Raw genomic sequence first — 27,398 nt, 5'->3', positions numbered from 1 at the left:
GGAGGTGGGGTGCGGGTAGTGTGGGCCTGGGGAGGACCCTGGTGAAGATTAAGCAGGTCTGTTCTGCAGAGGAGCCCCTCTAGCCCCCCAGACCTACCCTGTTCACCTCCAAACACCGCAGGCGTGTTTGGAGGTGCTGCCTGAAAGCCCCTCACAGAACTGGGTTCCCCTTGCCACCCCCCCACCTCCCACTCCCAGTCCTTCTGCTTAGCCTTGACCCCAGGAGCTCAAGGATTGTGATGGAGAAAGGTTTTGTCAGAGATTCCTTGAGGAGCACAAAGCAGATAGTTTGGAGCTGCTGCTGTGGGAGTTGTCAGGACACAGGGGAAATCACCTGAAGGGAAAGAACTCTGGTTCTTTTCAATCTGGACAACTCATCAAAATAGCCGCAGGAGGTTACAGAGGAAAAATCACTTTAGCTACCTCTGAGTGGAGACTTGACATGATTTAAGTGCTAAAGTCAAATGGACACACCAGAGCTACAACCGGTGCTAGGGGTTGTACAACAGGAGCAAAGGGGTAGACACCCCACCACAGGGAGGGCCACCTCACCTCGGACTCCCTGGTTGGGGGGGCAGGTGAAATTGTTGGATTCCTGGTTCTGTGTGCCCCCCCCCCCACGCACTGCCAGGTAGCTCCAGTACCTTGGGATGTGACCCCTCTTTAAGAAAGGAGTGCTGGAGGACGTATTTAAAGTGAAGCTTTAATACCTTCTGGGTTGTCAAAAGGGCCACAGTAATTGTTTCTTCTCATTGTTTTGTTTCGGTGCAGGGCTTACTCCTGGATCTGCGTTCCAGGACTTCTTTTTGGCAGTGTTTGGGATACTATGTGGTGGCCATGAATGGAACCTGGCTCTCCACATACAAGGCAAGTGCCCTGCTTGCCAAACACAAGGGCATTTATTTGCTCAGCCTCGTGGGCCTGGCCTCACACAGAGACCAGTCTGTGCACTGACATAATGGGAACCAGCTTCTCTCTTTCTCGGGGTTTCCCACCCCTAACCTTTTACCAAGGGCCTACTATTGGAAGAGGCCAATCCTGGACCCATGAGTAAACTCATCTGGTCCCACAGGGATATAGACCCTCGGAAGTCCTAGAGAAGGGCTGCAGAGAGGGTAGGACAGCCATAAGGAACCTATATTGTGTGGCTGACCTTGGTTCATTACCTGCTCCACATATGGTCTCCTGAGTACAATAGGGAACAACTCAAGCACAGGCTGGGGTGGCCCAACATCCCCCCCCCAAAGGGGGCAGGAGTGTGTGGTAGCCAAGATGGGAGGAAAAATAGAAACCCGGGGGTCAAGAGGATAGGGCCCTCTGCCTCATAAATGCTTTGACTGTTGCTACAGTTCTAACTGCTGACTTCCTGTCTCACCTGGAAAATCAAGGAGACTCAAGTCTCTGGAGAAAGGACCAAAGGCAGGAGCACATGGATGCAGCCTGGATTCACCCCAGGCATTGCATGGTCCCCTAAGTATTATAAGGTGTGCCCCCTGAACACAAGCCAAATTAATGACTGATCTAGTGATCTAAAATGCTGATCTGCTGAGGCTGGTACATGGACTCCAGAGAGCCAAGTACAGTCCATGAGCACTGCCAGGTCTGTCTGGTAAACTGAGGCACCTGCTCACCCTACATCTCCTTTCCTCCCCACACACACAACCAACACCTCCCTTCTTAGAACCGTCTCTGTTCAGAAAAATTTACCTGGACAGAAAGGCTGGAGGGCCCACACAGGGCCACACTCCAGCTTTAGGGACAAGAGAGTGTATAGCAGGTAGGATGTGAAAAATAAGGATTTCTACCTCAAAGTTCTCAAATTGGAGCCCTGAGTTGAGGAACCCTCTGCAGATTTGGGGGATTGGGTGGGACTGGGGAGTAAAGCATCACTTAAAGAGAACTTTCCAGAACCTGCTAGCATGTCCACAGCTTTCTCTAGGTTACCCTTGGCCCTTGGTCAGTTTTAACTAGCAGAAAAGGGGTTGCTGTGCAATAGTACAGAGAGGAGGGCATATGGTCTTCAGAGCTCTGCCAGGAGTGATCCTGAGTGCAGAGCCAGGAGTGAGCCCTAAGTACCACTGGGTGTGGCCTAAAAACAAAAACCTAAAGCAAAGCCCCCAAAACAAAACTAGGAAGACAATAGAAACAACAACAACAAAAATTAGCAGGAAAGAGTCTGAGACCCTGAGTTCACCAGCTCTCCATGTTCAGGTTGGAAATAACCAGGACGTGGCATCTAGAAAGAGCTGGCAGTAGGTGTGGGAAGGAGCGTGCTGGGCTGGCAGGAGCCACAGGCCTGTGGGAGGAGACTTCGAGTCATCGACTGGCACTTGTCAAAGCCACTTGCTTCACTCCAGCAAGAGCCTCCAATGCCTGCAAGGAGGGCCGGGCTCTTGGCGATCTCAGCTAAGCTTTCCTGGCACCCCTGTGCCCCTTCCAAAAGTGAGCGTGTCTCTGAAGGCGACGCCCTCTGGCATCTCTCCCCCAAGGATGGGTTTCTGAACAGTTTTTCTTTTTGTGGCTCTGAGGCCTCAGCTGACGTCACCCCCAGAGTTCAAAGCCACTAATTGAAATGAAAAGTGGTTGATGGACTTGGCAGCACAAGGCCAGCCCAAGTGGCGCTGAGGCCCAGGCAGTGGAGAAAGTGAACAAGTGTGTCCCCAAGCCACCACTGCTGGCCAGAATGAGATGGGGGGGGCTCCCAGCCTTGACTCCCCAAGTCCCCAAACTGCATCTCTGTATCCCTTGAATACTTTTGGCTTGGGAGCTCCTGCTGGGAGGGAAAGGGGCTGCAGATGGGGAGTGGGTGTACACAGTAGTTGGGGTATCTTTTCCCATGTTGCTCATGCAGGTGCCCCAGACCTGCCACCATACCTATACCTGGAGAGGCACACCTGGGAGTTGGCATGATTGATAGGCTTGTGAGAAGGCGGGGATTTGGGTACCGCCTCAGTGGGTGACAGGGGAAAGTGGTCTCCATAATGGTGACTAGATGGGATTTCCCTGCATTGGGGATCTTGGAGAATAGCTCTCTGGGGGCTAACTGACCGCCTTTCCATACCTCATCAGGACTCCATGGTGAAACCCCATTTACCTTTTATTGTCTCAGGGTTTAGCTTTGCGGGGGAGGAGTAGGAAACACCCATCATTCTTCACTTCCCTTGGTGTTCTAGAACTGTGAAGAAAGAGGCACCAATTCCAGCAGTGGTGCAGCCAGTGGTAAAAAGCAAAGACTGGGCAGAGGTGCTGGAGAGATAGTTAGTGGGAAGATGCTAGCCTGGCATGCAGCCAACCTCTATTTGGTCCCCAGCACCCCACATGGTCCCCTGAGCCTTCCAGGAGTGATCCCCCAGACAGAGCCAGGAATAAGACCGAGCACCACTGGGTGCGGCCCAAAAACAAACCAGAAAAAGATGGGCGTGGGGGGAATGGGCCTCCTTTCCAATTTCAGCTCCTTTTTCTGCTCTAAATCAATGTTAGCCACAACATGTGGCCTGTTTCTCAAGTTGGCATATTAGCATTTTTATAATGGGTCAGTTTTGAAAAGCGAAAGGCAAAGAAACATTTCATCAGTCTTAGTTACACTTTGATGTTTGTGGAGCATGAAAAAAATATGTGCTCCCCACCCCACCCCACTCTTTCTTTCTTGATTTCCCTCAAATCTTGTCATTGCTCCATGTGGCCTGAGTCGCTGGTAGGAAATGTCAGGGAAGTTGGGAGGCCGCCAGCACAGGGAACCTTTGTTCCATGCTCAGAGGGAACCCTCTCTTCCAGAATCTTCCCTGAGCTGGTCCCACACATGGGACCTGATTTGGGGGTAGGGCTAGAAGTGTTGAGCCATATCTGACCACGTTCAGGGTGATGCTTGGGGAACTAGGTGCATTGCCGGGCATTGAAGTGGGCTTGCTGTGTGCAGGGCAAGCCCCTTCACCCCACACTCTCTCAGGCCCACCCTGCAGGTTTCTGGGGGCTGAATCTCCCCATTATTCAGAAGCTTCTGTGTCTGCCCTGGATGCATAGCTGTTCATGGCAGGAGGCAGAGGCTGTTTTGAAGCCGTGATGACAGGCTGGCAACAGTCCACAGCAGGTTGTGGGTATTGGAAGTGGCCCCTGGACAACACCATAGACCTGCACATGCTGGAGCAGCTACATGGCAGGTAGCTGTGGTCTGCAGCTTGTGTCTGTACCCCCCACTCCCTCACCTTCAGCACCTAGAGGCTCTTCCTTTGCATAAGATCACAGGGTTGCCACCCACTTTTCTCCCAACCTTAAATACTCTCTACTCCAAGGTCTGTGGACCCCATGGTGGCCCTCAGGGATGGGAAACTCCTTTGCAGGATACAAGATCCAAGGCATTCCTGACAGGACTCTGGTTCTGTCTGTTCCCGGGCCCAGTGTTCCACAGACCTGGCACCCAGCCCTGCCTGGGGTTGGCAAGTAAGCTTTGCACCCCTACTTTCTGGGCTGATGTTTCCTCAGGTGCTGCTGGTTCAGGCATAGTACTGGGGCAGGACAGGTGGAGTGTGGAGCTCTATGATGCTTGGGCAGATGCTGGTCCTGGGGGATATGGGGCAGGAGACCCCTGCCACAGCCTATGGCCACCAGATGCAGGTGCTAGTGAAAACCAAAAAACCACATTCTAGAATGAACAGGGGTTGGGTCAGAGAGGACATGCTCTGGCTTCTAGCCACAAGGGTCATTACCCAGAAGAGCTTCCATCCTGTACCTCTTGCCCTGGGGCCCTTTTGGGCATCACCAGGTCTTGTGAGAGCCAGACATGGACTTCCCGAGTTTCCTGCTATGGATGTGGTATCCGAGCACTTGCTCAAGGGATTGTTTCAGAACCTCTAAACAGAGGCCCTGGGCCCTGCAGCCTGCTAGGCTTTGCCTCCGCCAGGTGGTGGCGACCCGTCTCTGGCCCTTGTGTGTGGAGGCTGCGAGACTCCTTAAAGGCCTTCAAAGCAGATGTTGGAAGTGGGCAGCCTTCTCCCCACGTCGGCTGGTTTTCTGATCTGATCTGAGAAGAATGTCTGTGTCCCCAGAGGCAAAATCTGAGACCCATCCCCCAAGCTGGGCCTCAGTTTTCCCAGGAAGCCTTAGCTCCAAGAGCACTGTTTGTCTGTCCGTCAGTACCTGGTTTGTTGGGCAGCGCACCTGTGTGCTTTGAACATGTTGGGAATGGGGCAGTCTGCGCACAGCTTCAGGTCTCTGGGCATCTGTCCTGTGCCGGACCCAGCTAGAGCAGACAGGCACCAGACAGTCCGGGGCTGGTGACCTGGCAGGAGTATGTCCAGGACAGCAAACCTTGAAAAAGGTGTCCTGGGGCCGGTGAGGTGGCGCTAGAGATAAGATGTCTGCCTTGCAAGTGCTAGCCAAGGAAGGACCACGGTTCGATCCACCAGGCGTCCCATATGGTCCTCCCAAGCCAGGAGCAATTTCTGAGCGCTTAGCCAGGAGCAACCCCTGAGCATCAAATGGGTGTGGCCGAAAAAAAAACAAAAACAAAAACAAAACAAAAAAAAAAGAAAAACATGTCCTGTCCCTCACTTCAGGAAGCTTTGTCCTGAGTCCCAGATTTCCAAGCCCACCTGGTCCAGCCACTGTCACTGGCAGTGTGAGCTGTGTGCCTGGTCTGGACTTTGGACAGCCCTGTGATGTCTCCAGAGCCTCAGTTCCTGACAGACACACGAGGAGGGTAGCTGTTAGGACCCGTCTACACCCCTCATTTCAGAACTCAAAGGCAGACAGTAAAGGAGACTGGTCACAGGGAGGACCACCCCCCACTCGGTTTCTGAGTGTGGGAAAGGCACTGAATAGCTAGTGGCTGATTCATCGATGTCCGTGAGCAGGAGTCCCATCTGGGGAGACGCGCCTCTCCTTATTAGGGAGGGCTGGGGGGGGGGGGGCTGGGCCTGTGGCTGGGACAGTGCCCCTGGAGCCTGGTGGGGGGTGTTGTGCAGGACTGAGGGGCTCCATGCATCCCCTAGCTGGCCTCTGGCCCTGTCTTGTCCTCACAGATCTTGTAAGCTGGAAGGGGCAGTTAGGACGTGGGAGAGGAGACCACCAAGGCAGGCGTCTGGGGCGGGATGGGGTGGGGGTGGTGGGGATCCTGGAACCGGGATCAGGCATGGCTATGTGTCTCCATCCCTCTTGGAACCTGAGAACTGAGGGGGAGGCCACAGCTGGGCAGTGGCAGCTGCAGGGAATGGAGGCTCACAGCATCCCAGCGCCCCTCTGTCCACCCAGGGCTCCCTGCTAACCTCAGCACCTGTCCTGAACCAGGAAGCTCCTGGCTCTCAGCCAGATGGGAGAGACCCCAGAGGCATCCCAGCCCGGTGCCTTTGAATTGTCCTTCCTGCAGAATGTGGGGTAGCTCTGGGCCCAGCCCCAACAAACCCCGTTGCCACCTGAGCAGCCTTTCTCTGCCAAGGATCCGGTATACATTCCCACTCCAGGTGGGGCTGAGTGGTTCCCGGAAAGTCACTGCTTTCCCGGGGTAGAGCAGGAGAGGGTTCATAGGAACAAGCACCCAGAAACTCTTGCTGTCTGTATGGGCAGAATGGCCAGAGTCTCAAACTCCCCTCCCCTCCCCCACATGTTGTTCCCAAGTCCCAGCCAGGCAGTCTGGCTCCAGTCTGGCTCCTCACATCCTGGTTGTGGGGTCCAGACAGAACCTTCACTTCCCTGGACCTCAGTTTCCTTGTCTCTAAAGCTCAGGGCCTGGTGAGGCTTCTGTTTGATCTGCTCCCGAGGGGTGGGCACAGTGCCTGCAGGAGCAGTAAGTGGGAACTGGGCTCGGGCCTCACTTGCTATGTGACCTTCTGTGTGTTTCCTCCTGTCTCTGGATCCAAGGCTCAACCTGCCACTTCTAGCATAGAGGCCAAAATATTGGATTGTAGATGTGTGACCCTGGGGACAGCCTGAAGCTGACTTCCCTGAGCTTGCCTGTCTTTAAGGGAATTCCTGTTAAGGGTTAGTCCTTATTGAGACAACCTTGATTTTTCTTTTTTTCTTTGGGCCACATCGGTGACACTCAAGGGTTACTCCTGGCTATGCACTCAGAATTGCCTCCGGCTTGGGGGACCATATGGGAAGCCAGGGGATCGAACAGTGGTCCATCCTAGGTTAGCGCACGCAAGGCAGATGCCTTACTGCTTGCGCCACTGCTCCAGCCCCAACATTGACTGATTTTATCTCTAAGTCTGTGGCCAGAATTCATGGCTTGGAACAGGGCCTATTGCATAATTGGGGAAGATGGGAGGTGTCTCGGGTTCATAAATCACTGTAGCTTTTGGGGGAGGCCAAAAATCTGACCTGGGAGGGAGTGTCAAGTCCCTCAGAGAAGGCACTCCCAGAGAAGAGGGTCTACCTAGTCCTACCTAGAGCCCCAAGAGCTTGTGGGGGGGGGGGGGAAGCTGCAGAATGGCCTGGGTTTGCAGCTGACCATGCAGCCTGATTTCATGAGCTCCTCTACCCTTAGGATTTGGTGGAGCTGATACTGCTGCCCGGTAGGCCACAGCACACTTCTCTGGGAAAACTGATTTCTGGTCATGGTTCACATTGTCAAGATGACTGAGGGTCACAGCTCACGCTTGTTTGGGCCAGTGCGCTCTGGGTCACACAGTGGGTTTGCCTTGCCTTGTCATCATTCTGCTTTTGTGAGAGCTTTGGGATTCTTTGGCAGGGGGCTCCAGACAGTACTCAGGGAACCTGGGAATGCACCCCAGGGATCCTCGTCCAACCGGGCTAGCAGGTCAGTGCCTGATGTTGCAGTGTTCCTGGGGCTCCAAGAACCAAGAGGGCCTAGTGGTGTTGTGGGACCGACCATGCGGTTGCCAGGACCTGACCAAAGTCTGTGCCTCCTCTCCTGGGTATGGAATCACATTTCTTAGTCATATTTTGGGGGGTGGTCTTTTGTACATTACTGGGACTCACGGACAGCATAGCAGCCAGAGGCACTGGCCTGCAAGCAGCGCTCGGGGACTCAACTCCAGGCCTTATTATGCTCTCAGTTGCCACAGTTTGGTGGGAAAGAACAGTTTTCATCTCTGCCTCTTCATATGCCTCTCACATGCCCCTTGGCCTGCCTTCCTGCCCTTCCGCCATTCCCTGTGCATGTGGCCCTTCCAGGCCCCCCAAGAGCAAATCTGGGATTGACTGACATGCCTGTTCAGAGTCCACAAGTTCCTTTTCCTCCAGCCATCTAAGGACAGGGCTTCCCCTTGTTCCTCTATGGCTGAGTTTCTGACATAGGCAGGAGCCCTCAGGACATCAGCCCTGCCTAGTTTGGTGGTTCTGGGGAGAGAACCAGCCAGAGGCCGGCAGAGCTGTAGAAACAGCTCCAGACTGAGTGAGGTCAGGACAACAGCATTCCCTATGAGGGAGAGGCCTGAGTGCTTGCTCAGCATGCTGGGCACTCACCGGGCTGCACAGAGAAGGTGGGGCTGCCAGCGCCTCCTACTCTCCTCCACAGAGGCTGTGTGGGCCCTCAGCCCAGTGACCTGTCCACGCCTTGGGCCATGTTCTTGTTCCTTCTCATGTTCTCGTCCTTTCTCTGTGGGGTTCTTGGTCCTGCCTCTCCCACAGCTTCTTCCCTGCCCAGCCTGGGTTTACTGTTTGGATGGGCAGGACCAGGGAAGGCTTCCTGGAAAACTGGTCTGAGCTGAACTCTGGCTGCATTGAGCCCAGTTCTCATGGTTCTGGAGTTCTCCGGGTTCATTGAAACTTTACTGTGAAGCTGAAAGGGCTCTTTCCTGACTGCAGAGATGAGTCGGCAGGCTGGAGCATAGACTTGAGATGCAGGTTTGATACCCAGCCTCACCATGGCACCAGAGCACAAGCATGTGTCGTCCCTGAGTACTCTTGGTGTGATACTACTTCACTTGCCTTGCATGTGGCCAACCCAGGTTTGATCCCCAACATCCCAAGCAAACAAAATCTCTTTCCTAGCTTGGATCTGTGCAGGGGTGTAGGTAGTCATGAGTTTCCAGTGAGGGTCCAGCACCCACTCAGTCATTAAGCAGCTCTGGTTTCTGTGATCCTGACTGTTGCCAAGGATTAGGCTCACATGTGAGGACCCTTGGCGACAAGGTATAGGTCTCTACATTTTTGCGGGCCCATATACCCAGGCCTTCCCAGCTGGGAGGATTGGGTGAGGCAGCACTTTGGGGTGGCTGGGGAGGAAGAACTCTGTCTTCTCACTGCCCATCTTGTCTGCCTTTGTTACCACCTTTGTCCCTGTCATCGCCTCTGATACTGCAGCCCTGAGGCCTCTTTCATCCAACACTCTTCACAAACCATTTCAGTCTTCCTAGAGGGTGTGGGTGGGGATTTTCCTTAAGTCTTGGGTAGGTTCAGCGTCTGGAGGCCTTGGGTAGACTGGACAGCAGATATGGTATGCTCAGGTCCAGTGGTGCTGGGGGACACCCGACCCCCACCTGGCGGTGCTGTAGGTCCATGCAGTGCTACAATCAACACTTGGGCCTCAGCATGCCAGGCCTGTGCCCCTCGCTTTGGACACTCACTGCAGGGTCTACTTTTCTCCTGTTATTCCTTAGTGGGATCAGGCAGCACCTTGCCATGCCGGTCCCCCGGACTCAGCCACAGTCGGGGCAGGCGACAGAGCAGGCAGGGCTGCAGGCTGCTTTGTGTGGGGTTTCCTCCCAGCCGCGTTGCCTCCTGGATTATTTGCTCTTTTTCCACTTGGGCTCCACATCGTGAGCCTGTGTCCAAGTAGCTTTCCCTGGAAAGACACTTCTAGTCTCTGGAAAGAGTAATTTCAGCTGTGGTTGCCCTGGTGTCCTAGAGAGCTGGCTGGGTCCCTGTGAAAGAGTCTAGAACTATGGCAAGTACCTTGGTGATCAGCCGGTCCCTGTGTCTACAAATGGGAGCTTTCAGGCCCAGAGAAGTCAAGCCTGAGGTCACACAGCTTTTTCTCAAAAAAGCTGACTGCACACTCCAACCTGGGTTCCAGTGAGATGTCTGCTCTGTGGAGGCCCAAGGAGTGATGGGATGGGCCAGGGGCCTCATTTGGCTGTGTCTGATGCAGAAAGCTTGGGCTCCTGTGTCTCTCTCCTTCACCTTGGCCCTCTCTACTTTCCCAGTCCCAGGCCAAAGCCAACTCAGGGAGGGACTGAAGTCAAGGCACCCCCCCACCCCACCCAGAGGGAAATTTCAGTGTGAGCCCTGGAAACCATCAGTCATTCTGTTATTCCCCAGGTCCAGGCCACTGGGAAGGCAACCCTGCTCTTAAACACCTTTCTCTAAAGGTGGTTCCAGTCTTCAGGCATTTTCCCTTAGAGAGGAAAGGGGAAGTCTGCTTGGAAGTGGGGTGCTGACGAGATGGGCCCGAGCCCAGGGAGGTTTGCCCTTGGAGGCTCAATTTCTGAGGCTGAGGGTCCTTTTTCTGTCCACTGCCCTGCGAGATGTCAGACCTTGGGCCTCTGAAGATGATTTCTTTTTTTTTTTTTTTTTTTTTTTTTTTTTGGTTTTTGGGTCTCACCCGGCAGTGCTCAGGAGTTACTCCTGGCTCCATGCTCAGAAGTTGCTCCTGGCGAGCACGGGGGACCATATGGGACGCCGGGATTCGAACCGATGACCTTTTGCATGAGAGGCAAACGCCTTACCTCCATGCTATCTCTCCGGCCCCTGAAGATGATTTCTTGAGAAAGAGCCTCCAAGCAGCAAAGGAGCAAGTTGTCTGGGGATTGCATGGACCAGCACAGGCCAGTGCTGAGCATCCCTGCTCTGTCTTTAGGGACCTGGGCCACATCCCTCATATCAGGGTTTCCCAAAATGGGTAACATTGGGGGCCGGAGCGATAGCACAGTGGTAAGGCATTTGCTTTGCACGCGACCTACACAGGACGGATGGTGGTTTGAACCCCAGTATTTCATATGGTCCCCTGTGCCTGCCAGGGGTGATTTCTGAGCACAGAGCCAGGAATAACCCCTGAGTGCTACACCGGGTATGACCCCCCAAAAAAAACAAAACAAAACAAATTTTTAAAAAAGTGGGTAACACTGACTCACAAAGGACCTTCCAGGGGATCATGGCAGTGTCAGGGGCCTTTGAGAGTCACTTCATTATTTCCTTAAGGGTACCTTTCTAAGGAAGGATCACTAAGTGGTGTATTGTTGATGTTTTTAATGAAAGAGGATAATGGGCTAGCTGAGTTTACAGTGGGGTGTACGGCACTGAGCACCTCCTCATTCTCACTGTACACGTCACTTGGTTTTTGGGGTTCCAGAGCTGATTAGATTCAGGAACCCAGCCTTTGGGAGAAGGAGCTTGGGGGGGCTAACAGGTAAACCACTGAGAATATTGAGTGTGTGGGCATCGAGGGCTGGTCCCAGGGCTGGCTCTACCTCTTTTTTGGGCCCGGGAGCAGTCCCTTCCTGTCTGAGCCCTGCTTCCTCCCCTAGATCAAGGGGGGGTAGAAGCCAGGCAGCCTTGTAGCACTGTCCTGGATAAAACACCCCCTCCCTGCACAGAGGGAGCCTCTGAGTCTCCCTTTTCCTTGCATGTTTCCTCTCACATCCTTGCAAGGTTCACCTGGCTGATTAGGCTCAGGCTTCTGACTCACTGTATGTTCCCAGATCACATCCACTATGATTACGTGTTCTTTTGGAGGGCACCCTGCAGTGCTCAGGGGGTCACTCAGTGGTGCTCCAGGAACATGGTAATGCCCAAGATGGAACCAGGGCCTTCCACACACAGTGCCTCACTTAGCGCAGTGGTCAGACCTCTGATCAATCCTGTGTGCCTTTAGGACATTTTCTTCTGTCTTTGGGCATCAAGGCAACTTTCTCTCTAGAGGGGGGAAGCCTAGGGAGCCCCTGTATTGCTAAGGACTGAATTCAGCTTCTCCACATGAGCTATCTCCCTGACCCCAGTAAGACCTTTCTTTGGTGGGAAGTTAATTAAGGGATGAGGTGAATTTAAGGCCTCCCACATCAGGCAAGTGCCCTGCTGCTGAGCTCTAGCCTGGCTCACAGACAGCCATGCCCTCTTTTCCCAGAAGGAAGTTGAGGCCCATCTCAGATATGGTTTTCTGTGCCTGGAGGCCTTGTCTTTTCTTTAACCTACAAACCTCCCATCCTTCCGGGCTGGAGTTGGGGTGGAGTGTCTCCCTAAAAAGAAGATTCCTTCCATTCTTTCTCATCCTGTGCGGCTGCGGTCAGAGCCAACATCAAGGCCCAGAGGTCCCGATGCCCCAAGATTAGAGACCAGCCCTGGACTCTCCAACTGATGTTTGTGGTCACAGCCCAAGCCCAGCTGATCCCCAAGAGTGCTTAGAGACTGGAGATGCAGGGCCAGGATGCCGGGTAGTGGGCAGTGATGACCCCCACAGCTCGATATGGCCAAGCTGTGCTGGCTCCTTGACACCCCAGAGGATTCCTGCCTTTCTGTGGTCACCTCATTATCCCCCTGGCAGCCAGCTGGGCCCATTGCCTCTGTGCCTCTATAATCACTCAGGCCTACGCCCAGCCCAGCCCAGCCCAACCCAGCCCAGCCTAGCTTGGGCCAGCGGGGGCCAGGAAATCGCTCGTCCCCTCCCCCGCCTTCCGCAGGGCCCAGCGCTGTGCGCCTGCAGTCCACTTGCCTGTGGACCTCCTGCTCACTCGGCTCTCGGCTCGCTTCCTCACTCACTGCCTCACAATCTCTCTCTTCTGCTGCCTCTCTCCTGCTGCCGCTTGTTCTCGGGGGACTCGGAAGTGTGGCTGTCCAGCTGGGCTGAGTCTCCCAAGAAGGACCTCACAGGTACTGCCCCTCTCTGTCTGCATGTGTGTGACACGTGTCCAGGTGGGTGGGTGTGATTGCTGGACTGGGACTGCTTCCCATCTGTCCCCCCCAGGCCATAGCGGCCCCTGTGTCAGTCACCCCCACCCCATTGTCCTGTGTTTTCTGCCTTCTCGGTGGACACCCTTTTACATCTCAGACCAGACTTGGAGCTCTTGGTGGGGCCCAGGACGCCCTCAGTGTAGCCTACACACTCTGTGCCAGATGGTTTGAATCCAGCTCTGCCACATCCTGGCTAGGTTGCCAGGACGGGTCCTCTCTCTCTCCAAGACACAGTGCCATTTCTCAGAGAGCTGTCACATGGCAAGCAGGACTCGGCCACCTTGGGTGTCCCCTTCCATTCCCACCACTGCTGTCCTATAGTGCTGTAGGTGGCTTGCAGTGGTTCCCTGAGGCAGTGATTCCCTGACTCCAGTTGAGCCCAAGCCAGCACCAGTGGTGGCAGAGGTCATGGCTCTCCAGATCTTGGAGATCTCCAGAGTTCTGAGATTCTGGGCTGGGAACTGGGCTGACTCCACACTGTTCCTCCAGGACTTGACCTGTGCAGAGCCAGGTCAGCTTAACCTCACCTTCCTGACCCCTGGCAGCAACCTCTAAGGTGTTTCAGCTGTGGGACTGATGGGGGCAGGCAGAAACTAGGGCCTTCCCTGGGCACTTGGAAGCCCCCCACCCCATTTCCTAGCTTGCTGCCCTCGCCACATTCAGGCTTGGGGAGGCCGAGGTGACAGCTGTGGCAGTGCTATGGACAGCTGTGAAGGGGCTGGCAGGCCAGCCCCCACTGTGGACCCTCCTTGTTTCCTGGGGTCGGGCCTGAGCCTGAGCTAATCACTGGGCTCCTGTCCCTTTTTCCTCTCTCTTCGAGCCAGGGAGCTGCAGCCCACTTGGCCCACAACAATACATTTTATTCACCAAACGTATAGCCTGGCGGTCCTGGGCTGGAGAGGCCGGAGGCCCGGTGCAGCCTGGGAGGAGGAGCCCAGACCTTGGTGAGGTGCCCAGGGTGGGGAATGGGAGCTCATGGAGAGAGGGGCCTGAGGAGGGGCCACTGCAGGGCTTGGCTTCACAAGATAAGGCCACTGTGGTAGTTGTGTGGGCTGCAGGGAACCCAGCCAGGTCTGGGCCAGTCCCTGGATCCCTCTGGACCTCAACTTCCCCATAAGAGCTGAACCCCGAGATTGGAGGGGCCGAGAAGCCTCTTGGATGCCTGCCTGGCACCCCGAGTCCTCCCCAGCTCTAGGAGCTAGTCTGGGCTGTGTTGCAGGGACCCACCCCTACCCCTACTCCCACCAGAGCTGGTGCCACAGCTGCTGTGGGAACCTGAGAACCTTGTGCCCCCCACCCCAGCCGTCCCATTTCCGGTTTGCAGTGTTAATACCAGCCACAGTTTACACAGGGCATCAGGCCTGCCACCTCCTTCCGAGGGAAAGGACACAAACAGTAGGTTTTCATTCCTGTCCCTGTCCACGGTAAGGACACAAGTACTCAGAGAAGCCCAGCATGGCCCCCAGGATCCACAAAGCTCATCCGGGCTGAGTCAGGGCTTCTGTGCTACAGCCAGACCAGCTGTCGTCCTACTCCTGTCTCGGGTTTGGCTCTAGTGGAAAGTTTTTATTTGGGGGTGGGGTTCTCCCCCACTGGGACCAGGGAACCCCAGTGAGGTCCTAGTGGTGCTAGGGAAGCTGTGTGAAGTCTATGTGGAACCCGAGCCCACGCATTTGCTGTAATTCTTCATGCTTTCCCTGGGCTCTGACCAGGTTGTCTTGTCCTGGACTCATGGTTAGGGAGCAGTTTCCCCCAAAGTCCAGCAGAGGTGAGCACTATGGCTGGACTAAGAGGATCTGGTGGAGCTGGTGAGGGCAGGAAGAATGTGCTCCAGGCTGAGGCTCTGGCCTGGAGGGGTGGCCCTGCCATGAGCCTTCATTGTGCATGCTCCCCAGAGCAGGGAGGTCTTTCACAGAGCCTGTGGAGCTCAGAATGACAGGAAAGACTGAGCTTTAACTTGGCCTTTATTCTGCAGGCAGATGGGACCATGGTTGCTAGGCTGGGAGGAGCTGACATGGTGAAAGCCTAGCTTGGAAGTGTAAGGTGGTTGGGGCTGGAGCGATAACACAGTCGGTAGGGCACTGCCTTGCACACAGCTGACCTGGGTTCAATCTCTGGGATCCTATATGGTACCCCAAACTTGCTGGGAGTGATTTCTGAGTGCAGAGCCATTGAGCTTCTAAGAGCCACTGGGCTTTTACCCCTCCCCCGCAAAAATAAGAAGTGTAAGGTGGAAGCAGCTGGGAGGGCTGCAGGTGTGAGGCAGAGGTAGGCAGAATTTGGGGTGAGGAAGACCCCTGGAGGCAGCCCTGGAGGAGCCCTGAAGGCCTCTTCCTGCCTGGAAGAGCAGCCCTTCCACACTTATGTCAGGCCTAGCCCCTCTAGGGGCTGAGGAGTTCTTCCCTCAGGCAGCTCCTCCCATGCAATGTGTGGGTGAGATGACAACACCCCAGCCCCTTCTCTGAGCCCAGATACCAGCCCTGTGCCCACTTGTGACCTTAGGGACTACTTGATTTCCCTGTGGCCCTCAGGCTGCCCATGTGTAAAATGGGTCCCTAATAAGCTCTGCCCACAGAAGGTGACAGTCAGGATGACCAGAAAGAGTGAGGTGATGTGTCAGGCACTCTAGGATCACTAGGTCAGTACCAGTGAAGTGTGTGTGCCATGCTACATCTCTCTTCTGTAAACTGCCTTTCTTACCTTCCTCAGGGTCCCCCAGAGAGGAATCAGCCCAAGAAGGGCTCAAGAAAGCACTCAGTGCTCTTGGCCTTGGGGGCATGGTTATCCCCTACACCTACCAGTGGGTATGAATCAGGAGGGAAGATGTGGAGCTGGCCCAGCCCTGTAGCCCCACTGCTGACTGCATTTCTGCCAGGGTTTGAAAGGGCTACACCTGGGCAGGTCTAGGTGTGACCTTAGCTGGGACCGGAGGCCCAGAGCTGAATGGAAGGCATGTTCCCTGCAGAAAGACACTAAGGACCCATGTAAGCAAAATACCTCAGTCAACACACATACATGAACACTTGTATGTATGCCCACACACATGCATGCCCATACACTTGTCGTGCACAGCACAGGGAAGGCTTATGGATGCAGCCGAGGACTGTGCTAGAAGAAGGGCTCTGTGGAGATGAGGCAGGTGGCTAGGCAGTCTCCGCTCAGCTGCCACACTGGGGCGCCCTGTCTGGACCTCTGAGCTCTGTGAAAAGGGAAGCAGGAAAGGTGTGAGAAGGGAATGCAGGAGGTGCCTGCCTGACACACTTGCTGATTAGAGTCAAGTGTAGGGACTGGAGCTTCTGGCTGGGCCCCCAAGAAGGCAGTGGGGCCTGGAGACCCTCCTAGGCATGTCCATCTCCAGAAAGGAGGGTATGAGCCCCTGGCCTTCTGGAAGACTGGTAAATGGGAGCGGGGTAAGGAACAGACAGAGTCTAAGACAAATATCTTAGAAATTCCCTTCAGGCTGGGGCTAGTCCAAAAAGGCTTCCCTAGAAGGTGACCAGTGAGTGCATCTGGCAGGACAGGAGCTGCGCCGGGCAGTGCTTCCCCACATCCTCGACTGAGGGTCGTCGTGCAGAGGTTTAAGTGGCTTTCCCGGTTCCAGCCCCACAGTGGAGCAGATTCCTAGTCTGCCACTACCTAGCCCTATGCCTGTTCCGTGAGCACCTCCAGAAGCTGAACAGTATGGAAGCAGCTCACCAGGAGCCCCCCACCATGCCTCTGTGCCCCCAGTGCCGAGCCCCACCTTTTGCCCCCTCCAGGTCCCCAGAACTGATTGGAGGTTGTGGGCTGTGGGGAGCCCTTGGGAGGCAGAGGCAGACTGAGCCTGGGCAGGGGTGGGAGAATCGGGCAGGGGCGAGGGACCCATGGCTGCGCCTTAGGGAGCCCGAGGGCCAGGAGAACAGCCAAAGTTGGGGAGGGGGGGCGGGGGGCGGGCTCCTGAGCCCTGGCGGGGACTTTCTTCTAGGGTTTCAAGTAAACAGTCTGGGCCTCCTCCCTCCCCTGCCTCCACCCCCTGCTCCTCATTCGACGGGTCTCATGTGTTTCTATTTAAGGGTTGCGAGTAAACCCCCGTGATTGGCGGCCTCCAACCCTCTTGACTTCTCGCCTGGGCCTGCGGTGGAGACGTTTGCTTGCTCGTTCCCTCCTTCTCCCGAGGGGAGGACGCACAGCCGCCTTCCTTTCTCCTGGCTTGCAGGGGTCCCGTCCTTGCCGCCTCTTCCTCTCGGCTCCACTCTGGCCTCAGCCCTCATGGGCCGCCCACTCTCCTGCCGGCGGCCTGTCCCCATTGCCCAGGGGGCCGCAGCACCCGTGCCCACTCCAGGCCGCTCCCTGGACCCCCTGGCACCCGGTCGTACTCCTCACTGATCCGTCCCAGCAGAAGCCACCTCCTCCCCGCGCTGTCCGCTTGGCCTCTGTCTCCGTCTTCGCCTGCGACCCCACTGTCCCTCACCCGTCGCCCGGCTCCCCATGTCCCCCGGTCCCCGCCGTGCAGCGGGCTGGTGTGGGGCCCTGCTATATGGCCTGGCCTTGGGGCCCAGCTCACGGCGGGCCCTGGCCACGGGCCGCCCCTTGGAGCAGCGCTGGCCACGGAACCGCCTCTCCCGAGGCCCATGGACAGGGGCCGCCCCGGCCGCGGGGCCACGGCAGGCCACTGGCTCACCGCCTGCTTTCTGCCCTCGCCAGGTGCCGACACCAACGCTGAGCCCATGATCCTGGAGCAGTACGTGGTGGTGTCCAACTACGAGAAGCAGGAGAACTCGGAGCTGAGCCTCCAGGCCGGGGAGGTGGTGGAAGTCATCGAGAAGAACGAAAGCGGTGAGTACCTTGGCTGCGCCCCTGCAGGGGTGCAACTCCTCCCGACGCCTGGCTTTAGGGGGTTTTTTGTTCCTTTCCTCCTCCCCCACTCTGCAGCTATACGTTATTTCCATCTGGCGGGGAGAGGGCTCAGGAGGCTGGAGCTTCCCCTGTTGGTTTGGGCCACAGGCCAGCAGCGTGCCGGGGTGGAAGAATGTGTCCGTGGCTGGGGGGTAATTAACGGGCGTACGCTCTGCAGGGCCTCGGTGACAGTGTGACAGTGTCGCCTGCCTGCCCGCCGGGCCGGTGGCCACCCCCTGGCCTTGGTGTCATTGGGGGTGTAGCTCTGGTGAGCTGTCTGCGGCCCAGCCCGTGTCTGGCCCGCTGATGAGCTGCGGCCCCAGGAGCCTCCCAGACAGGAGGAGGCAAAGCTGCCTTGTCTCCAGTCTCGGGCTTTGTCTGGTCCGGGCCTCCCTGAGTGGCTGCAGGTGGTAGGCCTGCAAAGGGCTTCCCTGTGATGGGGTGCACAGAATCCAGCAGGGGACGGGGCCATAGGGCTCCCCGACAGGTCTGTGAATTAGAACCAGTTTCTGGGGCACTTTTGTTTTAGTTTCGCTTTGCTGTAGGGATTGTGTTGGGAGCTGGTGTGTGTGTGTGTGTGTGTGTGTGTGTGTGTGTGTGTGTGTGTGTGTGTGTGTGTGTGTGTGTTGGGAGCTGGTGTGTGTGTGTCTGTCCTTTTTTGCCGTGTGTGTGTGTGTGTGTGTATGTGTGTGTGTCCTTTTTCTGCCGTGTGTGTGTGTGTGTGTGTGTGTGTGTGTGTCTGTCTGTCTGTCTGTCTGTCTGTCTGTCTGTCCCTCTCTGTTGTTCCCTTCCAGTCCTGTCTGGAATTATAGCAGGGAGCCCAGCATTGTGGGGTGCATGTCCCGGCTGGCTGAGATGCTGAGCCCCTGTCGAGGAACTCAGTTACTCACACTGTCCTGTGCACATCCACCCAGGATACATCCCTTCCCACTCACTAGGCCCCTCTGGGCCTCAGATTCCTTCTAGGTAATGAATGGGTGCTTGGGAGCAGGGGCTGGGCAGAGACCCCCCACCTCCAAATCCTCCAGCAGGCCTGAGGTCCCTAACATGGTACCTCCATAGGGTCCCTTTGCTCAAGGCAGAGCTCTTCATGGAGATTAAGGAGGCGTCTCCCTGCAGGGACAGCAGCTTAGCTTCAGACATGGGCTGACATAGGTCCCAGGCACTGTGAGATCTGAGCTGCTGTGAGACCAGGAGGTCCAGAGAGTCCCAGCACCCAAGAAACAGTGTGAGAGGAGAGGGCCCGCAGCCTGGCTTGTTCTGCTGTGTGTGTTTGAGGTCCCCCTCCCATGGTGCTTAAGAGTAACTCCTAAAAGGGAATGGGGGCTTAATGGTATATTGGGAGTTAAACCTAGATTGGCTGTGTGCAAGGGGAACTCCCCACCCCCTGGACTATCCAGCCCAGCCAACTGTCTGTCTTGGAAAGGATGCTCCCCATTTGAAGGAGGCCAACAGAGAGGAAATGAGTGGATGTGTCTGTTTCTGTCTGTCTGTCTGTCTTGGATGCATGGTTTACTAGTTGAAGGCGGGGAAGAGACTGCAGCCTACAGACCACTTTGGTGAGGAAGATTTTACTTGTTTTTTATTATTATTATTCATTTTTTTGGCTTTTGCCTTTTGACCACATCTGACAGCGTTCATGGGTTACTCCTGGTTCTGTCATTAGAAATTACTCCTGGCAGGCTTAGGGGACTATATGGGATGCTAGGAATCAAACCTGGGTCATGTTTGTTTGTTTTTGGGTCACACCCTGTAGCGCTCAGGGGTTACTCCTGACTCTATGCTCAGAAATCGCTCCTGGTAGGCTCGGGGGACTATATGAGATGCCAGGATTCGAACCACCATCCTTCTGCATACAAGGCAAATGCCTTACCTCCATGCTATCTCTTTGGTGAGAAGGCTTTTGAACAAGACCCAGTCACAGTGGCTATGCTATGCTGTGCTGAGCTAAGGCATTTTCCCAGTAGTGTTGGGGCTCTAGCCCAGTCTTGCCCACTGGGGTGACACCTCTAATGTCTCCTTCTTGCTCACCATACGTCCCTCCAGTAGTGTCCTGAGGCATTTGGCCACCTCTGGCTCCTCAGCCTTCTCTTCAAATCCCTCTGTGGGGGTCACCGTACCCAGAGATTGAAGGTACAGCCAGGTTACTATGGTTCCCTGGATCACAGAAGAGGCACCTGCAGTAAAGATATGCAGCTTCAGGACTGCTCCACTGGGGAAGAGGCCACTTCACTGTAGCCATAGACTGGGGACCAATCCTTTCCCTGGACCCCACTACTTAGTCTCAGTCCTCCACAGGGCTGGGGACAGAACAGCCTGTTAGAAGCTGTGGGCTGGCAAGAGACATTGGCTACTTGAGGTGACCACAGGGCTCCCTGCATGTCATGGAAGAAGGATGTTTGTCTGCACCCCAAGTGGGACCAAGTGGCTTCCAGGAAAGCACTTCTGATGGAGCTGTAGGTCTGGGGCCTAGCCAGCATAGACTCTTCCTCCTTTGATCCAGAGTGACGCATGAAAAAAAAAAAGATGGAGTGACTTTGAGCTCTGCCCACCAGCCAGGCTCGCTGCAGTCGACAACTACCCCTTCCAGTCTAACACAGACTGCAGTGCCTGAGATTACCCCTTTAATGGGACAGTTTTTTGCTTCCAAGGCCACACTGGGCTCGTCCAAATCTGTGGCGCCACCCACACTTGGCCTTTTTGACCCTTAGACTGATAAGTATGAACATTGAGACTCTTTAATGGCTGGGCTATTTTGTGAGGCCACTTTCCATGATCGAAGTAGACTCTTTCCCTACTTATGTGCTTTCTAAGACACTGCCTGATCACCCAGGCCAGTGCCCAAGCTCCCTGCAGGAAAGGGAGCCAATTGAGAGAACACCCCTAAAACACTCCTAGTTCATTGCAGCAATCACAGGAGATGCTGTTTTTCTTTCCTTGCTAATAAGTGGAGTGCAGCTATAATGTGAAACTTTTAAAAACAATTGTGTTTGTTTCCTTAAAAATCAGTTCTTCCTGGGCCCGGAGAGACAGCACAGCGGCGTTTGCCTTGCAAGCAGCCGATCCAGGACCAAAGGTGGTTGGTTCGAATCCCGGTGTCCCATATGGTCCCCCAAGCCTGCCAGGAGCTATTCTGAGCAGACAGCCAGGAGTAACCCCTGAGCAACGCTGGGCGTGGCCCAAAAACCAAAAACAAAACAAAACAAAACAAAAAATCAGTTCTTCCGTGGGGCCGGAGCGGTGACTCAAGTGGTAGGGCATTTGCCTTGCATGTGGCTAACCTAGGACGGATGTGTGGTTCAATCCCCTGGCATTCCATATGGTCCCCTAAACCAGGAGTGATTTCTGAGTGCATAGCCAGGAGTAACCCCTGAGAGAAATAGATATTAAAGTAGGCAGGGTGCTTACCTTGCACACAGCTGACCTGGTTTGCTTTACAGCATCCCATATGGATCCCTAAGCACTATCAGAATTGATCCCTGAGCACAGAGCCAGGAGTAAGCCCTGAGAATCACCATATGTGGCTCCAAGCCCCCCACCAAGTCAGTTATTTCTGAACTACCTTTGGGACATTAGGATTCACAGAATATTAGGCACTAGGTATATGATGACCAGGTGCAGTAAACTGCAGTTTGGTCGGTTCTAGAAAGGCAGATTCATTGCCACCTACCCTGACAGTTTGTTACACTCTTTATTTTATTTATTTATTTTTGATTTTTGGGTCACACCCGGCAGCGCTCAGGGGTTACTCCTGGCTCTATGCTCAGAAATCGCTCCTGGCAGGCTCAGGGGACCATATGGGATACTGGGATTTGAACCACCATCCTTCTGCATGCAAGGCAAATGCCTTACCTCTATGCTATCTCTCCAGCCCCAGTCTGTCACACTCTTAAGGCTATGACAACCTTCCTAGAATTGTGTGTGTGTGTGTGTGTATGTGTGTGTGTGTGTGTGTGTGTGTGTGTCTACCCTGTCAGCCTTATTTATGATTCCCAAGTCCACTTAGTATACAGGCCACATTGTCCACTATCCTTTGGGTCCTGTGGGGGTCCGAGGGCCATAGCCCTGCCTCTGAGAGCTGCTCGCTGGTCTCCATACTGGTCTTGGTAGTGCTGGGAATGAGAGGCAGGAAAGCCTTTGTGACCAGATTTTATCTTGATTTGGTGTTTTCTAGTAGTGGCCCTGCAATGTCAGCTTGGATCCTGAAAACATGAGCTTTCTTTGCTATAGAACGGGGAGCTGTACCCCTACCCTCTTGTTGCAGATCCAGAAGCAATTCTGTGTGCAGTGTGCCCAGCACATGGCACTCACTGGAGAGATGGCAGGACTGGGGTATCTCTGCACAGCTGACCTTGCCCTCTTATACTTCAGTTTCCTTACCTGGCCAGAGAAGTCTGTTGCCCTGCTGCTCTGTGAGATGGGTGGTTGAGACCATGTGCTCAAGATGGACAGCTGTCCTTGCCCCTCCAAGGAGAGGAGTATTGGAGACGAAGTCAAGTCCCCATTAGTGAGCCAGATGTCTCATGGACTTCTTTCAGGTACAGCTGGGGAGCAGAGAGATATTTGCCAGTCCCTGCCCCATGTCAGCTGTCACTCAGGTGCCCACACGGAGGTAGGGGTAAACTGGCATAGCTGAGGAAAGTGGCCAAGAGGAATTGGAGGTGTGAGCTAGGCCGTGGGGAGAGGTTAGACGGATGGGATGGGGGGGGCATGTAGCAGGGGTTGAGTTGAGGGCCAAGTGTGTGTGTGTGAGCTTGGAGGAAGGAGAGGGGTGAAGGAGGCCAAGAACAGCACTGGGAACCAGCACCGGGACCGAGCAGTCTGGCTGCAGGGAGAACCATGCTGACACCGGGACTGAAAATAGCTTTCTTAGAGTGCTGACATGTGGGAGACCTGTCAGGATAGCCATGCACACAGCTAGCTTCTGCCTGGAGCCAAATGGGGCAGTGTTGGGACAGTGGGAACTGAGCCCGGCATCACCTCTGCCTGCTCAGGCTGGACAGGCAGAAGGGCTGGTGGCTCTGACTAAACATGGGCTCAGTGAATCTGTCACTTCCCAAGTGCCCACTGGGACCACTTTCTGGAAGATCTATTTAAAACAATGGTTTGATGGTGACCTTGAAAATTCAGCTAAAGAGGGCTGGGAAGGTGGAGCTAGAGGTAAGGTATCTGCCTTGCAAGCGCTAGAGTAGGATGGACCGCGGTTCGATCCCCGGTGTCCCATATGGTCCCCCAAGCCAGGGGCGATTTCTGAGCGCATAGCCAGGATCAACCCCTGAGCATCAAATGGGTGTGGCCCAAAAACAAAAAAACAAAAAAAAAAAGAAAAAGAAAAAGAAAAAGCACGGCGGTGTTTGCCTTGCAAGCAGCCAATCCAGGACCTAAGGTGGTTGGTTCAAATCCCGGCATCCCATATGGCCCCTTGTGCCTGCCAGGAGTTATTTCTGAGCACAGATGGCCAGGAGTAACCCCTGAGCACTGTTGGGTGTGGCCCAAAAACAAAAACAAAAACAAAAAAAAAGGAAAAAGAAAAGTGCTAGGTGGAAGGTCTGTTGCCCCTGCCAGCCTTAGGCCCAGGGCAGTAGCAGCGCTAACTGCCCACTCTTCAAGGAACCAATAAGCATCATTCTCACCAGCACTTACAAAATGCTGACTTTTAGAGTGCTGCTCCCCCAACTATGTCCATTGAGCCCCACGCTGCCCAGACCCAGGAATAACCCATCCTCAGATTCATTAAGTGGGTTCCTAGGGGTTGCCCAGAGGAGACAGAAGCCCACAAAGTGCCCCCTTCATGGGCAGTGCAGAGCCAGGCAGTCATGTGAAGGTGCCCAGAGATTGGTGTGTGGAGGAAAGGCCTGGGCAGGGAGTTAAGGGAGATCGTGGTGAGCAGTGACAGCGAAGAGAGTAAAGTAGGTGGTACCTGGCCAAGACTTAGTCCAGATAGACGGTTCTAGAGAGACTGGTCCTGTTGCCCTCTGGAGTGCAGTATACCTGCAGTGAGTGCCTTCCCCATACATACATACATACATACATACATACATACATACATACATACATACATACATACATACCTGGACGCAGGAGTGCAGGGTACAGGCACCTCCATCACCTCCCAAGCAAGTGCACCCAACACTTTGTTCTCTATAAATGACAGGCAGTGGCCCAACTTCAGGGCAGAGCAAAGCCCTCTCGTTGTGTCCCCTTGCCAGATTTTCTCCCCAGCACTGAAGTTTTCATTCCTGCACCATGGTTCCTTCTGGGCTATTTGGGTTTATAGGTCATTGATGCTGAGGCTGAGTGGAAACACCTGTTGATCTTCCCTAGCATGTCCCCAACCCCCTTGGGAGCTGTCCTGGTCAGTCTGTGGTGGTGGTGATGGTGGGGTGTTCCTAGCCTGGATGTCTGGTCTGTAGATACCAGTTCTGTGTTCTCTGTACTGACCTGGTCTTCTGGGCTTTTTGTTTGGGGAAGTTGTGTGAACTAGTGTCCTTTGGGACTCACATCCTGGAAGCTGAGCTGTTGGGTCCCAGTCAGCCTCTGAGCCCCACAAAGGTCTACATTTTATTTGTGCATGTGTGATGTGCAATGGTGGTAGGGCATGGGACACTGAATCCTCGTGCACCCCAGGTCTTTACATCCATCTCACACACAAGCATCTCTGGGGCACAAAAGCGCCCCCTGACTAAGCTTATACTAGATGGGATTGTGGAGAAGTGGCCCAGGCACCACCGAGGCCAGAGAAAGCCACACTCAGAGCCAGCCAGGGCCTGGTCAGGGGGAAGACGAGCAGGGCTGGGTGTGAGGATAAGACCTCCTGCTCTCCTGTTGTCTCCAGCCTGTTGGCAGTTACAGTCCTTGGATCACCATATCTTGAAGCCTGGCATTTTCTGAAACATTCTAAGTAGTATGGCCAGAGCCTGCAGGTCTGTGTAAAGGAAAACTTTCCCCTGAGTTCCCTGACTGCCCTGATCACCTACCCCCCTTCATAATTGTGGGAACTTGTAGACCCAGTTGCAGTTCAACTTTCTTTCTGTTCTGACATGGTTCTAACCTGGTCATGTTAACCCTGTAAACTTGCACCTAAACCTTGCAAAAATGTAATTGAGCAAATGCCAGATACTTCCTAAAGCAAATCAATCTACTGTAACTTTCTATTGTTTGAAATGCTATATACAGCTTGTAAGCTCATAGCTCGAGGCTGGCAGTTTCTGGCTTATGCTGGATTCTAGCACAGCCCCTTGCATATGTAAGAAAATAAACCCCCTGCTTTTGCATGAGACTGTGGTCTTGGTGTCTTTGAACGGCGCATCATTCTCCTGGACTTAGCATCTGTTCTCAGAGACTGCAGGCATCTTCAGCAACTTCTAGACCTGAAGACTTCTGGTTTAAAAGATTCTGCTAGCTCATAAGGAATTTTTGACTTTAGGTTGGCTTTTTCTGAATTGGTGTGTCTTGCTTCGAGATATGTGGCCATGTAGTTAATGATGTGTCTAGTAAGAGGCAGGATGGAGGTCAGGTCTTATCCCTTCCCAATGTAAATGGGAATCCCAAGGGTTTAAGTGCGGAGCTCCCAAGTAACACGGAGAGGAGCTGGAGCCAGACCTCCAACACGGTGGCTTAGCCAGCGGCCAGAGAGCGGATTTGGCTTTTCTGTTCTTGTGGATTTTACATCTTTGCAAAGCCAAAGACCGGTATTGCTGCACTGCCTGTGAGTCCCCCAGCTGGGAGAGCAGGAAAGCAGCTGCCAGAGCCGCAGTGGGGCAGGAGAAAGAAACTTGTGACTCAGTTTCATGCTGCAGTTTTGCATTTTTAACCTCGTCTGTGGGCAGGACAGACAACCTTTTTGCAAATAAAATGATTCTCCCCTACCCCCATGACTGTCTGGCAGGGGTCTCAAACTCAATTTATCTTGCGGGCCTCAGGAGGCAAAGTCGGGGTGATCCTTGAGTGCAAAGTCTGTAGTAAGCCTTGAACATTGGGGGGTGTGACCCAAACAACTAAAACAAAACAAAACAAAAAAAGATTCCTCTAGGGCAGGGCCACAAAATGTTGTATGGAGGGCCGTTTGCTGCCCGAGGGCCGCGAGTTTGAGACCCCTGGAAGGGAATCCAACACTCAGGCTGGAGAGATGGTACAGAGGACAGGGCATTTGCCTTGCATGTAGCTGACCTCAATTTGATTTCCTGTGTGGTCCCCTGTGTGATTCCCTGAGCCCCACCAGAAAAGACCCCACTAGGTTAGCCCAGAAAGCTCCCCAAAATAGAGTACATAAATCAATGATAATACGTCATAACAAAATTTATTTTTAAATGACTTTTACAAAGATTTTTGTGATATTCGGTTATACTTATGGCATATGTGGAGTCCTGACCCACAACCATAGTAACTAGATTGTGAGCCTGTGTTTTCAGCTTTTTTTTTTTTTTTTTTTTTTTTGGTTTTTTTTTTGGTTTTTGGGCCACACCCGGCAGTGCTCAGGGGTTACTCCTGGCTGTCTGCTCAGAAATAGCTCCTGGCAGGCACGGGGGACCATATGGGACACCGGGATTCGAACCAACCACCTTTGGTCCTGGATTGGCTGCTTGCAAGACAAACACCACTGTGCTATCTCTTCGGTCCCATCTGTTTTCAGCATTTTTATACACCCAGATTTGCACCCAGATTTGCCACTCCGAACTGCTGTCTGTGAAGAGGGGTGGGCATCATTTTCTCTGCTCTGGTAGGAAATTTCTGAGACAAACCCAAGCATGAAACCAGAGCTCCAAACTGAGTGAGCCCAAGTGGCCCTTGCAGAGCTGTGCAGAGAGATATGCACTGGCTATCCCCACGGATACTGGAACTGCCTGGAACTGCCCCAGCAAAGTGTCCCTGTGCAGATGAGTGTTCCTTCACCAGCTGCATGCTTAGGGGACTGATTAAGGGAGGGATGGAGGCCTGGAAAGCAAAGTCACTTGCTCAGGACCATGTGGCCAGGCTCGAGTACCGGAAGATGGGGTATCAGGCCCCAGGCTCCAAGCCCTGGGGACATGAAAGCAGGATGTGAAGCAGGCCCGAAGCCTGGAGCCATTCCCTCAACCTCTCACTCCAGGCTTTCAAGTGTGGGGACACCTTTGCTTACCAACTCTGCTTCTCAGGACTCATGGGAGGCTGGATAGATCTAGATAGTGTCTGGCTAGATCTCCCCTAAACAGAGATGTTGCACCCAGCCACCTTCTGTTACCTCTCTCCTCTGGGAGCCAATAAGGTCATTGTTGAGATGGGTCACACCTTCAATCTTTTAATTTGTTTTATTTTGTTTAATTTTTTGTTTTGTTTTGGTTTTTGGTTTTTGGGTCACACCTGGCAGTGCTCAGGGGTTATTCCTGGCTCTATGCTCAGAAATCACCCTTGGCAGGCACAGGGGACCATATGGGATGCCAGAATTCGAACCACCGTCCTTCTGCATGAAAGGCAAATGCCTTACCTCCATGCTATCTCTCTGACCTCTATTTTTTTTCATTTTTTTTTTTTTAATTTTTTAACTTGGCTTTCTTTGGCCATGCCAGTTGGTGCTCAAGTGACCACATAGTATCAGGGTTTGGATCTAGAGCTCCCACATGCAAAGCATCATTCTAGTCCTTTGAGGCATGGTCCTCCATCAGCTCCTCCTTGTTTCCTGAACTTGGAACCAGTACCCTCTG

General features: G+C 54.0%; 1 protein-coding gene across 2 annotated transcripts in view; it reads left to right on the top strand.

The window, feature by feature from the left end:
* SH3PXD2A (SH3 and PX domains 2A) overlaps nucleotides 1-27,398 on the top strand; it is a 209,086-nt gene that overhangs the window by 155,535 nt on the left and 26,153 nt on the right. For both annotated transcript variants that reach the window (XM_049790804.1, XM_049790805.1), the window contains exons 7-8: nucleotides 12,718-12,762; nucleotides 17,527-17,658. In XM_049790804.1, coding sequence (XP_049646761.1) covers nucleotides 12,718-12,762; nucleotides 17,527-17,658 — 177 coding nt within the window. The remainder of the gene's footprint in view (nucleotides 1-12,717; nucleotides 12,763-17,526; nucleotides 17,659-27,398) is intronic.

The sequence above is a fragment of the Suncus etruscus genome, chromosome 17, assembly GCF_024139225.1.
Source record: "Suncus etruscus isolate mSunEtr1 chromosome 17, mSunEtr1.pri.cur, whole genome shotgun sequence".
NCBI lineage: Eukaryota > Metazoa > Chordata > Mammalia > Eulipotyphla > Soricidae > Suncus > Suncus etruscus.
Note: the sequence above shows the minus strand (reverse complement) of the source record. Positions and strands in the feature narration are given on the sequence as shown.